At 32.4% G+C, this 16,019-nt stretch overlaps 1 protein-coding gene across 3 annotated transcripts in view; it reads right to left on the reverse strand.

Annotated features, from left to right (window-relative positions):
- The window catches only part of LOC127708665 (fidgetin-like protein 1), a 29,626-nt gene extending 22,467 nt beyond the window's left edge, over positions 1-7,159 (reverse strand). Inside the window, exons 1-5 of one of the 3 annotated variants that reach the window (XR_007985349.1) lie at positions 6,991-7,158; positions 4,286-4,460; positions 2,827-2,912; positions 2,160-2,213; positions 1,663-1,745 (exon numbers count right to left, since the gene is read on the reverse strand). Coding sequence is in view for 2 of the 3 variants with exons in the window: in XM_052213747.1 (XP_052069707.1) it covers positions 1,663-1,745; positions 2,160-2,213; positions 2,827-2,912; positions 4,286-4,434 (372 nt within the window). In the remaining variant the exon portion in view is untranslated. Of the gene's footprint in view, positions 1-1,662; positions 1,746-2,159; positions 2,214-2,826; positions 2,913-4,285; positions 4,461-6,990 lie in introns of all 3 variants that reach the window. The other 2 variants (XM_052213747.1, XM_052213748.1) reach the window with 2 other exon arrangements.
- Positions 7,160-16,019: the final 8,860 nt, after the last annotated feature.

Raw genomic sequence — 16,019 nt, forward strand, 5'->3', positions numbered from 1 at the left:
TGATCAGCACCTCATAAGGAACATTCTTGCCATGTTTGGTTTCATTCCATTCAGTGGTTCTCTAAAAGAAGACATTTGTATGTATTTCCCATAGGGTCCCATGTTAAACTAAGTCCCCCGATGGCGGCCATCTTGGATTATGGATCGGCTTCAAAGTAACAACACTTGGTCAGCACCTCATAAGGAACATTCATACCATTTTTGGTTTCATTCCATTCATTGGTTCTCTAAAAGAAGACATTTGTATGTATTTCCCATAGGGTCCTATGTTAAACTAAGTCCCCCGCTGGCGGCCATCTTGAATGATGGATCGGTTACAAAGTAACAACACTTGGTCAGCACCTCATAAGGAACATTCATGCCATGTTTGGTTCCATTCCATTCAGTGGTTCTCTAGAAGAAGTTAACGCTGACGCCGGACGACGCCGGACGCCAAGTGATGAGAAAAGCTCACTTGGCCCTTCGGGCCAGGTGAGCTAAAAACAAGATATAATGCAACTATAAAGCTATGAGTGACAAATTTTTGCAAAATAAAGTGGACATTTAGTAGCTATACTTCTGGTGATATTTAATGTTAAACATGTCTGAGTTGTGTTAAAGCTATGACAAAATATTCAAGTGTGTGTGCTGATCAAGTTAAATGACTATACTTCTTCTATAACCATCTGAATAGAGAAAGTATTGATAAAGATAACTTTCACTCGGCAGCTGGATGCTTAAGAAGGAAAAAGAGGAGCATGTTTGTCAGGGGTGAAAAATCCCATGCCTTGATGGATTGAGATGTACAAATTGAATACAATAATTTTAACTAATCATTAATACAAAAATTCTTAAGTCAATGGACCATGTCAGAGAAGTCTGGGTAATATCATATCCATGAAAATGAGATTTACTGATGCACATGCAAAAAAGAGTCCAATTTTTTTTTAATTTATTAACACAACTTTTACAAAAAGATTTTACAAATATTTCATAGACATAGATTCTAACACCCCTGCCCGTTGATTACAATATTCATCAATTCAAGATAACTAAAAAAAAATTAATTTTAATTATCGAAGGGGATCAATTTGTAATAAACAGGTTTAAGTGGTAGAATCTATTTCTCTTAATCATGACAGGTGGTTAATCAAAATTCATCAAACTTGTCAGAACCAGTATAAATGCATACAGAATGAGAGAAATAAAAAATATGACACCTATAGCTATATCTCTCCTTTTGTGACTTTCATGTAGGTAGACCAAATTCTCTGACCTCTCCATACACCAACTGAACAATCAGTAATATAAAACAATCACATGATATGTATTAGTAATTGGTTAATTTTTGGTGTTTAATGCAACTTTATGCACTATTGGCTATACTGTGGCAGCCAGTTTTAATTGGTGGGTGAAGCCAGAGTCCCTGAAGAGAACCAATCTTTGGTAGAAAAACTGGCAATCCTCTTCAATTAAGATTGGAGTTGAATACATCTGCCATGTGCCGGGTTCAAACTCAGAACCTTAGTGTCGACAGGCTAGTGATACAGCAGATGAACCACTTTTCCACTTGGCCACCTAAAAGTTTTAGTGAGTGTAATAATGTAGTAGGTAAATGACTACGGGAAAATGTTTAAATCTTAAAACTTCTGCCATCTGACCTTACTTAACCTAAAATATTACCTTATTCTTTGCTGTTATGTTTTTGTAACATTCCATCTGTTTTATCTTGTCCATTGAGAGACTTGACTTCCAGTTATGACTTTCTGAAAGAACCAGATATTTATTTTACATTTGTAGATAAACAACAGAGCTGGTTTAGTTTGGGTATATTTCAGTGTGTAAATTTAAAAAAAGTCAAGTTGATCAACTATTACTTTACAAATTATGAAAATGTAAAAACCATTTACATGTATTTACATAAAATGTATCAATATAAAATGTTCGCATTTAATTTGTATCAGGATGTCGTCATTTTATGCCAACATTGTCAAATCAACAATATCAATGAAATAAAAGCAGTTTCCTTTAAGAATTTAACTGAATTAACAAATTCCACAGCTGTTGCAAAGATAAAAGCCACCAACAAACATTAACAAGGAGAAAGGCGGTTCAACATAAATAATTGTTTCTCTGATTTTTTTCTGCTGTAAGAAGAATCTTATTTATAATAATCTTACCATTTTTAAAACGACTACATATTGCCAATGCTCCTTCTGCATAATTATTCAAACCTACAATACAAATATATGAAGACAGATTGTACACATTCCAAAAGGGATCTAAAAGTGCCCCTCTCATTGATAACTTGATTGTCTTCTCTCTTTGTTAAAGTTATAAATTACTACTTCAAAAATCCTTTAAAATAATAAACTAGCAGCTTAATGTGGCCAAATGAAGTAAATTTTGAGCTTACTTTTCAACTAAAAATCTTTTAATCACAATTTAGGTGTCTCAAGTTGAGAACCTAGTTATCAGCTGTGGGAAAAATATGCAGTTGCTGTCAGGCACATATGGTCATTTGAGCAGAATTTATTCCGAACTTATCAGTGTCATGTGGTGTGAGCACTTTGACCATTCTAGAAGATTGTTTTTTAAACTTTAAATTTTATAAATTTTCGAATATTGTTTGCTTTATCACTGATGTTTATCTCAGACACTGCTTACAAGTGTATTCACAGGTCTATTTAAACCAGTATTAACTCATGCATTTTTGTCATGTGAACCTGTTCTTTTTCTTGTTCTATTGTAGATTACCGGTATATCATATTTCAATCAACAGAAAAAAAGAGACTAACAAGAAATTTTTCACTGACTGAATAAAAGAAATAATAAAAACTTTCATACCATTATTTTCCTCCATGGAGTCTACAATAGCTGCATATGAATCCTCATATTTCTTCAAAAGGAGACCACAACTCTCATCTGATACTCTAAATATAGCAATCACAAAGTAAAATGTATTTCATTAAATATGCCGCTACAGATACTAAAAGTGTGATATGTCGTCAAGACCTTCTAAAAAATATTCAATTCCATAGAATCAGTGAAATATGAAGTATTTGTAAGGAAGAAACCCTCATATATATATATATATATATATAAACAAGTCTAAATTGAAAACAACGTTCAAACCTATGATTGCGTTGGATAAAAACCGCAATTTTTATACGTGTGCATGAAAAACAAATTTCTTGTTAGAGGGGTCTAAATACAGCACAAACAACATTTTCCAAAAGATCAAAAAAGTGAAAAAGTATATTTTAACAAAACGCATTTGACTAACAGGTCGTAAAAACAAATGTTCTTAAATCCTGCTGACTGCCATTGGCGATTGCCAAATAAACGGATCACAAGGTGTAATAAATGGATCTTAACTTTAAATTTAATACCAAACAGAAAACAATAAACTTGCGGCGAAGATGGTATACCGCAAACAAAGGTGCAAATATTTTTTGTACACCATATCCGGATTTCGACAATTAATGTCTCTTCAGTGATGTTAGGAATCAAAACGGTTATTGGAAGGCCACATAATTTACCTCAATTTGGGATAGACTCTTGAATTTTGAGGAGTCAAAATAGGATGAACGGATCATATAAACCCGAAGGCAAATATAATACAAGCCCAAACGAAAAAATATAAACAAGTCTAAATTGAAAACAACGTTCAAACCTATATATATATATCAATTTTGTTTTTTTTTTATATGTAAGAAAATTAAAAGATTATTAAAACATGTCCCAAGTTCAGAGATAAAACAACTAGGAACAAGGTAGAAATAAATACAAAGCAATATCTGACATGGTGAACTGGATTACCTAGCTAGCTTAAAATATTGACTAAATTAATTTATTTTATTTCTGAATTTATTATTGTTAATATTCATTAACTGATGATAATGCAAGATCAGCAAATGAGTTACTCTTGTACTTGTTGTAGGGAATTGTATATTAATGTCTTTTTATCCTGTGTATTCATTGACATTTCAAGCAACAAGTCGATTATGTTTGTCAGGAAATATAAATCCATAATGTACAAATGTATGTTATGCACATATTTTCAGAATATGACCTGCTTTTCCTTGTACAATAAACTCATCATAGATACCAGGATTAAAATTTTGTTAGCCTGACAAGTGTTTCGTCTATAAAATACTCGTCAGTGATGCTTAATCAAAAAAGGCAAAAAGGCAAAAAAAAGTATGAAGTTGAAAAGCACTGAAGACCCAAAGTTCTGAAAGGTTTTGCCAAATACAGCTTGTACAGTTACATTTGTCATCATGTATATATAGTCAAAACCTACAAATTAACATTGTTTGCCACTTTTAATTCCATCAGTGTCCTCCTCAATATGTCTGCTTTTTCTGTCGCAGTACCATCATCTACTTTACTGGAGAATAAAGTACTTTGAAACTGATTTAGAAACTGTTTTCCTAACTCTGCTTTGTCCATTCTTGTGTATTTATGATAAAATTTCCCTATAAAAATAATATATATATAATCTTGTATATTTGTTACCATTTTTTATTTAAAATTGACTTAATGAAAAGTTATCAAATACATACCAAATGCATGTACTTAACTTGTTTACAAATAAATAACTTTTTGTATGAAAAGTGCTCAGCGATAGATTTGGGAAATCCCCAACTTAATTCATAACATACTTCCATCAATATTACTTCAGAAATTATCAGGAAACGAAGGTTCTAACTCCTCAGTCAAAGTGGACTTACACATGTAGATGGATTTCGACTATGTTTTTAGGTCCCATTTGGTCATATAGCTCTTTAAGTATTCTTGTATTCATACATCCTTGGCTTTTATATTTTGGTCTTTGAGCGTTTATGATGAAGGTAAATCGAGAAAAAACCTAAGCACAAAAAATTTATACAAAGTGTTATTTCAGTTTCATTCTTTTCTGCACTTCATAAAGGATCATTACAATAAACCATTGATTAAATTGTATTTCTGAAGTTGAAATGTACAATGTTATATACATAGTAAAAATGACATGCACACATATCTCAAAATTATAGTGTCTTTATTGTCAATATTACCGGTATTAGAGTTATATAAAAAAACGCTTTCAGATATTCAGGGTACTGCTGATAAACTCTTGCTGATATGGAAATGAAACTCAAATTCATATTCCCAATAGGAATATAAATACGAAAAATGATATCAAATTAATGAAATTAATTTAAACAACAGGGGTCATCTGACATGACTGATTGGTCAGTTAATTGTGATGTCATCATGAAATTATGTATTATGTATATGTTCCAGACCATATGAGTATTTGGATCATATGCGTATATACTCATTATATGGTCCAACCACATGGGTATGGTGCAGATATTATGCTTCATGTGGACTCTTTGGCTAAAAGTAGCATGCTCTTGACTAGGTAAATAAAATTCAAATGCATTTTATGTTTTAGAAAATTAAAAAATTAACTGGATGTTGCAGTGCACTTTTTTTCATTTCTACAAAAGGTGCATAAAATAAACAAAGTTTGGAAAGAGGTTTGAGAACTTCCCCACAGGTAATGATACGTTTGATCCATATCATTTCCATTACCAGAAATACTCTTTTACTATACGCTCATTTTTACTATCACATCATTTAAACGTTTTATGGGCTAACTGGATCCCTGCATCTTTGAATTCGAACTGATAAAGTAATTGTGACTGCTTGACATTTTTCAAACACCCTTATTCTTATAATCCAACCCGGCCTTAAGAAATATATCAATTTTATCATTTAAAAACAGTTATCAAAGTAGTCATGAAAAAGTTATCCCCATTTGAACATTCATCCCTTAGCTCAAAGTACTGAAATAGATTTTATGCCCAACAAACGCACAAATGACGTCAAATAACGTCACCTAAAACCAAACACTGGAAAGATAACGATTGAAATCAAGCGTATTGAAGTGAACTGTATTGATTGAAATGGACCATAGAAGGACAAAAGATACCTGACAATAATTTGAGGTTTAAACTGTGTCACTGAGTGGACCATATCAAATGAAACTCAACTGTATGTTAATTTTATCATCTTCTCCAAGGACGAAAAAAGTCCACAGCAAAATCTAGTTAAGTCTTTAATTTTCTAAAACATAAAATGCATTTGAATTTTATCTACAATGTATCTAAGGCATACTATGTCTTAAACTTTTCCAGATGCACAGGTTTGTCTGTACTCAAGAGTAAATTTTGAGGTAAAAACGCAGCCATTTTAACCAAAGCCTGAAAGGGTCCACATGAACCTTAAGGTTCATTTATACACTTCCACAAAAATGGCTGTGTTTACACCCTGAAATTTTCTCTGAATGCAGACAAAACTGTGTAAATTTAATAGTTTTAAATCCTGGCAGCACCTAGATATATACAAGTTGTATTCATTTTGTGTTTTAAAAAGAAAAAAACTTTTGTGGATTTTGCTAAACATTTTCTTTCCTTGCTATAGGTGGTGTAAAAATAAACAAAGTCATGTGATGTCCTGAGATGGTCCCCCTCAGGTAATGTTTGTATTGTATCATATTGATTGATATGGACAATAGAGGGACAATAGAAATCTACTCACAACAAAGGTGATTTAAATAGTGTAAATGAGTGGACTGTATCAAAGAAAACTCAGGTGTTTGTTTATTTCACCATCTTCTGTGGCAAGGGAAGAAAATGTTCATCAAAATCCATAAAGTGTTTTAACTTTTTAGAATATAAATTGGATGTAACATTATTTTATCTAGGTGCTGCCAGGCATTAAAACTTTTAAAATTACACAGTTTTGTCTGTACTCAGAGAAAATTTCATGGGGTAAACACAGCTATTTTTGTTAAAGTGTATATTGTCAATTCAAAGTGTCATAAATCAGGGACAGTCTATACTAACTAGTACAGAAAGTCCCTGCATAAATTAAGAGTTTCTAAAAATGAAATTTTGACTTTAACAGTTACAAAATCAGTTGGTAATAATTCGTAAAGAAAAAATAAATTTTACTCACAATTCAAAATAGAGAACGCCCTACAAACGTTCAAAGAATATAATTTGTACTACACATTTCCATATAATTTTTCTTTCGTTGGGCTGTTGGGAGTTAGCCTTTCTGGTCGTACGTCTTGATTTCCAGCTCAAATATTTCCCGCCGTATTTATAAATCGCCTCTTCAATGAAGATTTCGTTATTCGAGGTTCGACTAAAGACCAAAACACTGAGATGAAAAAGACCCCCAATAGAGCAAACAAACTTATGAATCTTTTTTTTTTCATATGCATATCCTTTGGATCTTAAATTCAATTAATGATACTTGATCATTTTTTAAATAAAAAATTTCCTATAGTTAGTCGTCAAATAAAAAATCAGACCTGCTATGATTAACTTCGACTTTAATACCTCAAATTTTGTATAACTTTTATATTTCCTTCAAATTTGTCAAATTGGAAAAATGATAGGGGTAAATGCTCATTTTTTGTATAAAAATCATATTTTCAAAATAGCATATTTTTTTTCAGGGAAAAAAGGGTGGAGGGTATAATCAGTTTGCTTATAAATAGTTAAATACTAGACTAAAATGATTTTTTGTCTGTCCTGAAATTAAACATATATTTATTCTGAGCATTGTATAACTTTGTGTTTTGAAATATTTGCCACTGGACAGCAAGCAACATTCAATCAAACATTGCGTTTATTTATAGTTTGAAGCCAGCCGGACTAACATATAATAATCAAAGTACTGAAGTACTGAACATCGGATGACCGCAATCGGATGGTCACAAGCACTTGTCTCAGAAAAAAAATCACATCTCTATACCTGAAAGTGAGGTTAAGGTCCATAGATATATTTTTTTCTGAGACAAGTTAGTGCGTGGATGATGAATAAATGAGAGGGAATTGAACCTCACCGTCATAACTATTATACTGTAGTGATACAAATCAGTATACTCTGGTCTGTTGTTATATATTATATTAATATTTGTATATTACAGTTACATGTATATATAATTTTCATCCATTTGTATATCATTCTATTCTACTATTCTAATAACAGTGCAGTGCAAGTGCATTGGACACTCTTCTGTAATAATTCGATTTTTCTAATAGATTGGATTTGAGTAGACATTCATATTTTCCAGCAAAACGTTCTTGAGATATTCTTCCGCATGCGTTAACACACATTTTCGGTATTCTTAATTTGTTATTGATATATATATTTCTCACGACAAAACATTTTCATATCATTTATCTATGTTCTTAAAAATTATTTTCATGAATATTTATTGATGAAATTGATATATAACAAGCGATAAGGAATGTTATTTTGCGCTCGGTTATCAGTCAAAAACTAAAGTTACGTGGGTAGAAATGTCTGTGGCAACAATACACCGGAATGCCTTCACGGTCATCCGATGTAAAAAGGAGATGTGGTATGATTGCCAATGAGACAACTACAAACTGGAGTTCAAATGAAGTGGATGTAAGCAATTATAGACCACCTTACGGCTTTCAACAATGAAAAACCCATACTAGCGGTAAAGTCGGCAAAACCATGTTCGTTTTGTTATCCTACATTGAAAATATGTACGGATTTGTTAAGGGCACTGCACTCGATCGTGTATTCATGTAATAAAATCAAAATCAAATCAAATAATTCTATTGGTGTAAATTCCAATACAGGAATGATACCAGCTGACGATTACAAAATACAAATACAAAAACAAACAAAAAAACAAAGACAAATATACAAAGACATATTTTCTCGATGATAAGAGACGCATATTGTATTGTTAATGATGTTGCATTATGAAATCTACAACCACCGATAGAAGAATGTAGGACGATATGATATCAGCAAGTTAAGTAGTTTAAGCTCAGTGTTTAAGCTTGCGTTCAGTCACTGTGAGCATTTTTTGGCATGTTGTTTTATATACATTTTTCAAGTTTAGCCAACTAGTAAAAAAAAGGCGGTTTATATAATAAAAAACTAGTTTAACACCGCCTCGTGTTATTTTTGGTACGTTAATGTTGATGGCAGATCTTCAACAGTCTCGGTTATAGTTATTCACAAGTTTTTGTTAGAATAGGTTGATTTAGTGCTTTTCATATTGTTTAATACTGTATGCAGATGTCTGATTGATGTATACTCAACATGTTTTATATATTAACCTATATGTAACACCTTGGTGACAACAGTATTCTTTTGTATTGTTATTTAAATGCGACAAAAATATTTGCATTAGAGTATCGCAATCACAGTCTTTGGTATGATTTACAGACAGTCGAATACAAAGGTATCATAACGGAAAGTCAGACGGAATCATAACGGAATGTCATTAACAGACCATTTGATTTAATTTTCCTCAGATTCAAATATTTTGTATTCTTTGGTTTCGATGTTTTCATAACTACAGACAATGATGCATTGGTCTTGTAATTAACTCTTGCACTGATAAATTTTGTTTGTGAAGGTTGATAGCTTCTAGCTTTGTTTTACTGTCACAATCATAACTTTTGATATCATAATGGAAAAAAAAGATTGATTGTTTTACTGTAGTTCTTGATATACAATCTTATTTAGTATAGTATAGCGATGTTCGATAAGGCAGCATGATATATTGAATGACCCCTGGGCTCCCATCCATTTTCTTGTGTAAGTTTCAATCTGGTCCAGTCATATCTTGAGCAAATATCATGTACATACCACAATTGGTTATTGAAAAAGTAATCAGAAAATTAACCGAAACTGGACGAAATTTTATAAAGATTAATGGAATATAGGCAATCTTGTCATAAATCAACCGGGAATTCACATTAATATATGTACAATATCTACTGCTTAATAAATCTAATTATTAACAACTTCATATGCACCAAATCATGTAAATCAATTTATCTGTTCCCGTGGGTGGGGGATTATATATGCGGTGCGTCATCGGTGTCTTGTGACACGGACAATACCAGGGTTTTGACAGATATGAGTGCACTATGAAAATGACCAGATATGGCAACTAAAACGTAGAAATAAATAAATGATTCTTCGTTGTGTGGCTTCATGACTGGATAAGATATATTCAACTTTATGTATACCATAGATATAAGAAGATGTGGTATGAGTGCCAATGAGACAACTCTCCATCCAAGTCACAATTTGTAAAAGTAAACCTTTATAAGTCAAAGTACGGCCTTCAACACGGAGCCTTGGCTCACACCGAACAGCAAGCTATAAATGGGCTCCAAAAATGACTAGTGTAAAACCATTCAAACAGGAAAACCAACGGTCTAATCTATATAAAAAACGAGAAACGAGAAACACTTATGAACCACATCAACAAACGACAACCACTGAACATCAGGTTCCTGACTTAGGACATGTGCAAACAAATGCAGCGGGTTTAAACGTTTTAATAGGCACCAACCAAACTAAACTTCAATTACATATGTCTAATAGTCTAGATAGAAGCTCTCCTCCGTATTGTTTAGTCGTATAAATCACTTCCCATTTCAGATGACAGTTTCACCTGTTAGGTTTTTCCCGTACAAGAATTGTGTTTTTTTTTGTTAGGTTGCAATCAAGCTTTTTTCTCCGTTACGCTATTCTTATCTATAGTTTTCTTAACAATTGATGGGAAATGTTACTTGAATAAAAAAAAAATATATTGTCGAATTTTATTCCATGCTTGATAAATCTCAAAGAAAAAATGTCAGTCTGTCAAATTGATTTTTTTTTACATCAATTCACAGCTTATATTAATGAATATTATTTTTCTAGTTTTTTGTTTTTACAGTAGAAGGAAACGGAATTTGCTTTCAAATAATTTTTGCTTCAGAACAGTTTTTGGGACACATTTGATAAACTGAATGATAATATACATTTTTAAAGACTATACCTCTTTGCATAAAACAAACTTGGAAATTTTAGATTTTATGGCTTTAAAAAACAATAAACAGCGGAAAGGAAATCATTTTTAGCACTTGAAAATCTTGGAACGCATCGAGGATAAAATTTCAAAAATAACAAAAATTAAAAAAGACACGAACAGCGTGACCGAACCATTTTTGAACACTATCGAAAAGCTTGATTGCTTCCCGAACGAAAACTTTAACTCCAAGTTTGCCTCTCGTTCAACTTTGAAATACTTTACCAGTTACCGTATGATGAACAATTTCCATCTGGTATAGAGTATGCATTTTCTGATAAATGAATGTATAGACCAAGGACACCCAAAAAACAAAAAGAGATCAAGAGGTCTTCAGAAACAGAGCTGCCTAGGCTCTTAATCGCCCGGGTCAATTTGGGAAAGACTATAAAGAGGTAGAGCAAAATATCTCTATGTATTTGTTTCACTCACCGGGTTGGAAAGTTTTTAAACCCACTGGAATATAAAATAGTCTATTATTTTGGTAAAGAAATTTGTTTACAATATGACAAAAAACATAATTAATATCAAAATGTTAGTCGATCTTTAATATTGCTATTGAAGACAATTTTGATACAATATTGCAAATTTTGCATGATTTTGCAAAATTTCGCAACAAAGGACTCCCATAACAAACCAACTTCGGTATAGTTTTGGTTTTCGGTCAAGTGAAAATAATAATGATACAGATTGAACACTATCATGGCTGTCCGATTTTATTAGTTGAGGAAGTCGGAGAACCAAGAAAGAACAACCGGTCTTCGACAGGAAAATTTACAATCATATTCAATTAAGATCGAATCGAACACATCTTTCCACGATCGGGATTCGAACTCACAACTTCAATGTTTGCAGGTTGAGCACTATTTATAAATGAACTACTTAGACCACTCGGAAACCGATACCTCCTTATTAAAAATTAAATATTCATACATACATAAATCTCTTCTTCTTCTTTAGATACGGATTACCATCAACGTGTTAAGGATTACTTTCTGGCGCATGCCTCACAGACACTTGTCTCTGAAATTTTTTTTATTTTCTATATACCTTAATATAACACAAGGTACCTAACTCGTATATTTGAGAAATGTCACCGGTTGCGAACTTCCGTTATATTTCGTTGTTGCGGTTGTCTTTTGCACTGAAACTTGTTATCCGGTAAATTTACATTGAATTATCTACAAAATGGTGTATACCACGCCTATTTTTTTTTATTATCGGAATCATTCGTAAACGGCCTTCCAATTATGTCAACCGTAATTAGTTCGTCTTCTCACAGCCCTTTGGAAATATTAATCTCGCAGTGAATAATTTCTAGGATATGACCATGCATGCATGTTGTATAATTTTTTCTTTGTTGAAACTCTAAGGATCTTACATTTGTTACTGAAATTATTTCAGAGGTTGTGTTTTCGAGAAGGACTGTTTTAGTTCTGTTGGAAAAGAATGATTTAATTCAATGAGTTGCCTCATCTGAAATGCCGTAGTGTTTTAATTTGTAAAGTAAGCGTTTGTGTGGCACTTTATCAAATGCTTTGGCAAAATCAATGATTACTAGATCAGTTTGTATGTTTTATCATTGTTCTGAGCTACGATGCAAACCAAGACCTTCAAAAGAAAACGAGCTAGGTAAACTTTATAAAGGAGGCGATGTGGTATGATTGCCAATGAGACAACTATCCATCAGAGACCAAAGGACGAGGATGTAAATTTAGGCAACATTAGTTTACCGATGTTCAAATCTCATGAATCGATTGAGAAAACAAATGAAAAAATTGAGAAAATAATAAGAACTCCAAAAGGAGCGCAGGACCGTGTTGGTCGACAGGGTAAGCGACTCTTGCTATGCACGCATCACCCGCCATGTAGCTGCGGAACCGTAATTCTTATGGTCCTTTTTATATTTTTTTTTATTTTGCGGGATGGTCCGCAAAATCAAAAAAAAATATAAAAAGGACCATAAGAGTTACGGTTCCGCAGCTACCCGCCATGCAGATCCACTCTCCGTAAATATGTCCCAATCGGGAAAAGGATACAATCGGTAAAATTACGAATAAGACGACACTCGGATGTAGATCTTATAATGCCAAAACATGTCGTTAGTAAGTTGAAACACAGATATATCCTATCGGTCAACCAATTCGTGGTGGTGACCGTAAAACTTATTTAGTGTCGATTTCAGTCATTCTTCCTCGTAACTCTGTTGGAGTAGTTTTTTGTGTAAGGAGCATAACCCTTCTAATGAAGTCCGTATAGCGTGATCATGTACAAGCGTTATGTCTAACTGAGATGTGTTAGTGCTGAGAGTGGAAAGTTGAAATCATCACGTTTTTCATAGATTTTAGTTTGAAGTTGTCCATCTGTGTCAATATCGAGGAAAAGATAAAGATATGAAACATACCTTCTAGTTTTGTTAGTGAAGAACTATAATAGGCCATCGTTCGGCCCTCAATTAATAATTTCTGGATAAAACTATCAAGTCTTGCCCAAAATCCATCAAAATCACAGCATTAATTCATATATAGCATTTATATTTTCTACTATATCACTACCCAGAAAATACGCCATAATGTTGTTAAGAAAGCTATAATATTTTGAATGTAGGTAAAGATTAATTTTAGAAATGGACACCCTGTCACAAGTGATGAGCCTGTAATATACGGTAAGGGTTTTGCTCATTTTTGAAGGCCTTATGGTGAACTATAGTTTTTTAAATCCTCCGGAGTCCCTTGGTGGATAGTTGTCACATTGACTATCGTACCGCGTATCCTTATTTTAATATTGAATGAAATAATTTGAGAGGATATTAACCCTATCTTTTCTACTTCATTCTGATGATAATCGATGTGTTACTAAGTAATGGAACAAATGCCAAGGACTGAATCTCCAATTTTATACTGTTATAAATAGTGATAATATTATCAAATTATAAGTATACTATTTTGTTTGTTTTGATAATCTATTTCTACCCATTTTGATCATAATGTGCGAGACATTAAGAAACATAAACAATGTCAGACACTGATTCTAATATAAGCGTTTAACATTAACCATTTTCCATTAAGAAATGTTTCCAAGATAATCTTACGTCAATATGTCGAGTAAGAAATATCGAGAGATTTTTTTTCTTTGGCATTCTTTTCCCGTTTACATTAATTGTTATGTCATTAAGAAAATTTATAGTTACTCTCCGTAACCTAAAGAAGACTTGTTCGCTTAATTTACAACTCGTATCCCAATGCGGAATTGAACTTCCATTCCTTTCAACATAAATAATTATATTCATGACAAGTAGAAATGTACTAGGGCATTGATTTTGGCTTTGTATCCACTTTTCGGTAAGTATAGTTGCAAGTCTGTCTTTTTGTGTATTGATTGTGCATTGTAGATAAAAGACTGAGACATACGGTAAAATATTTGGTTGGAATGTTATATTTTACCTCCCACCCACATATCCCTCATGTCTTAAAATGCGTGACTAAAAAGTAGTAAATATACTTGTACAAAGAACCAGTAATCAAATCAAAGACATGTTAAAAGAAAGTCTGAAAAACGAATGAGCAGTCACTGCAGAAACAATACTGCAACATGCAATTAAGAAGATGATTCTTAGAATGTAACATGCAAACACGCAAGTCGTAATGAATGAAGATTGCATATTTTTAAACTGATTGAATACGTAAATGAAGTAAAAGCACCGCTCTTATACGGAAAATATGACGTAGTAAGCTACTTATCAGGCGCCCAGCCTACAAAATAAGAACAAAAGTTATACTTCAGGTATAAAGATGATTGACAACTTTTTGTATTATTAATTTTGTAGCTTATATAATATTGGTAGACTGTATAATATACTTTACAAAACTATCTTTCATCATCTGAAATCTTGAAAAGGCGAATCAAAACAATTTTACATTTATCGGTATGCAGGAAGAATTGTTTAAATTTTTTATAAATATTTATATATATTTTGATATATAAAAGTATATTTTTTATATTCTCGGTGTAAATTTCAATATAATCAAAATCATACTTTTGAATACAATGGGTGACAGAAGAGTTTTTTTTAAATGCTGCGTAATTTGGCACAATGCAACTGTCCACTTTGCCCTGTATGATGATGTTTTACTTTAAATTCGGTGTATTGTGAATGAAAAATGAGATCTGACGAGAAAGCCATACTACGAAGACACAGTTTCCATTTAAACAAGAATTCATTATTCTTAATAAAATTCAATTAAGACTTATATTGAAAAATGTTTATTGGAAAAAAAAACGGGAAAAGGAAGGCGTTTTTCAAGAAACTGATTGAATAGAAAATAAAATGCTACAAACACATATGTTAGTGTCTTTGCCTAAATTTGATGGAGGTGTTCGCATATCGGCGGCATTGAAAGCGGTGTATATGGTAGAAGAAGCGGTGATGGTAACAACTTTTCGCTGGTGCTATAAAATCTTTTTTTCATTTGTTACAGTGTTTGTTATATGATTCTGTTTCTAATTTAAAATAACATCGAGGGGAATTGTTGATGTTGTAAATGGACAGGTATAAGTTATTGTGATAGTTAAAACAAATTCTCAAACCTTTATGTTATTCATGATTAATATGTAAAATTAAAGATTTCATTCCTCTACATAATTTTCCATTGCTTTTGGTATGAGATTTCAAAACGTGAAGCTAGGCGATTCCATGTACAACCATCTGCTCCTCAAGTTTGTAGAACTGTTTGCATACTAATCTCTCTCGGTCAAAATATTATTCTAGCTAAATCCGTCTTTTCCATAAAAAAAACCAACTATCTATTCATTTCAGTTTTCTGATTTTTATCTCCAGTCGTTGAAATTATCAGTTTTCCACGATTCCTATTGAAAGTGGTCAGTTCTTTGTAGGTGATTTCCTTTTTTCGTTTTCATTTGAGTTGGTACGTACTAGTCTTAATTTAACTAGAGTTGTTCCTGTTATTGCGAATTGCTCTCAGTTTTTCCAGACTGCTCCTTAGTGCTAACGTTTCTTTTTTATCTGTAAAGTATTTGTTTTTTAATGGGGAGGAGGAGGAGAAGAGGTACAACCACTTCAAGTCTAAACAAGTTCCCCATTCATTTGTATAAACCGGCT

Source organism: Mytilus californianus, unplaced genomic scaffold, assembly GCF_021869535.1.
Source record: "Mytilus californianus isolate M0D057914Y unplaced genomic scaffold, xbMytCali1.0.p SCAF_7, whole genome shotgun sequence".
Taxonomy (NCBI): Eukaryota; Metazoa; Mollusca; class Bivalvia; order Mytilida; family Mytilidae; genus Mytilus; species Mytilus californianus.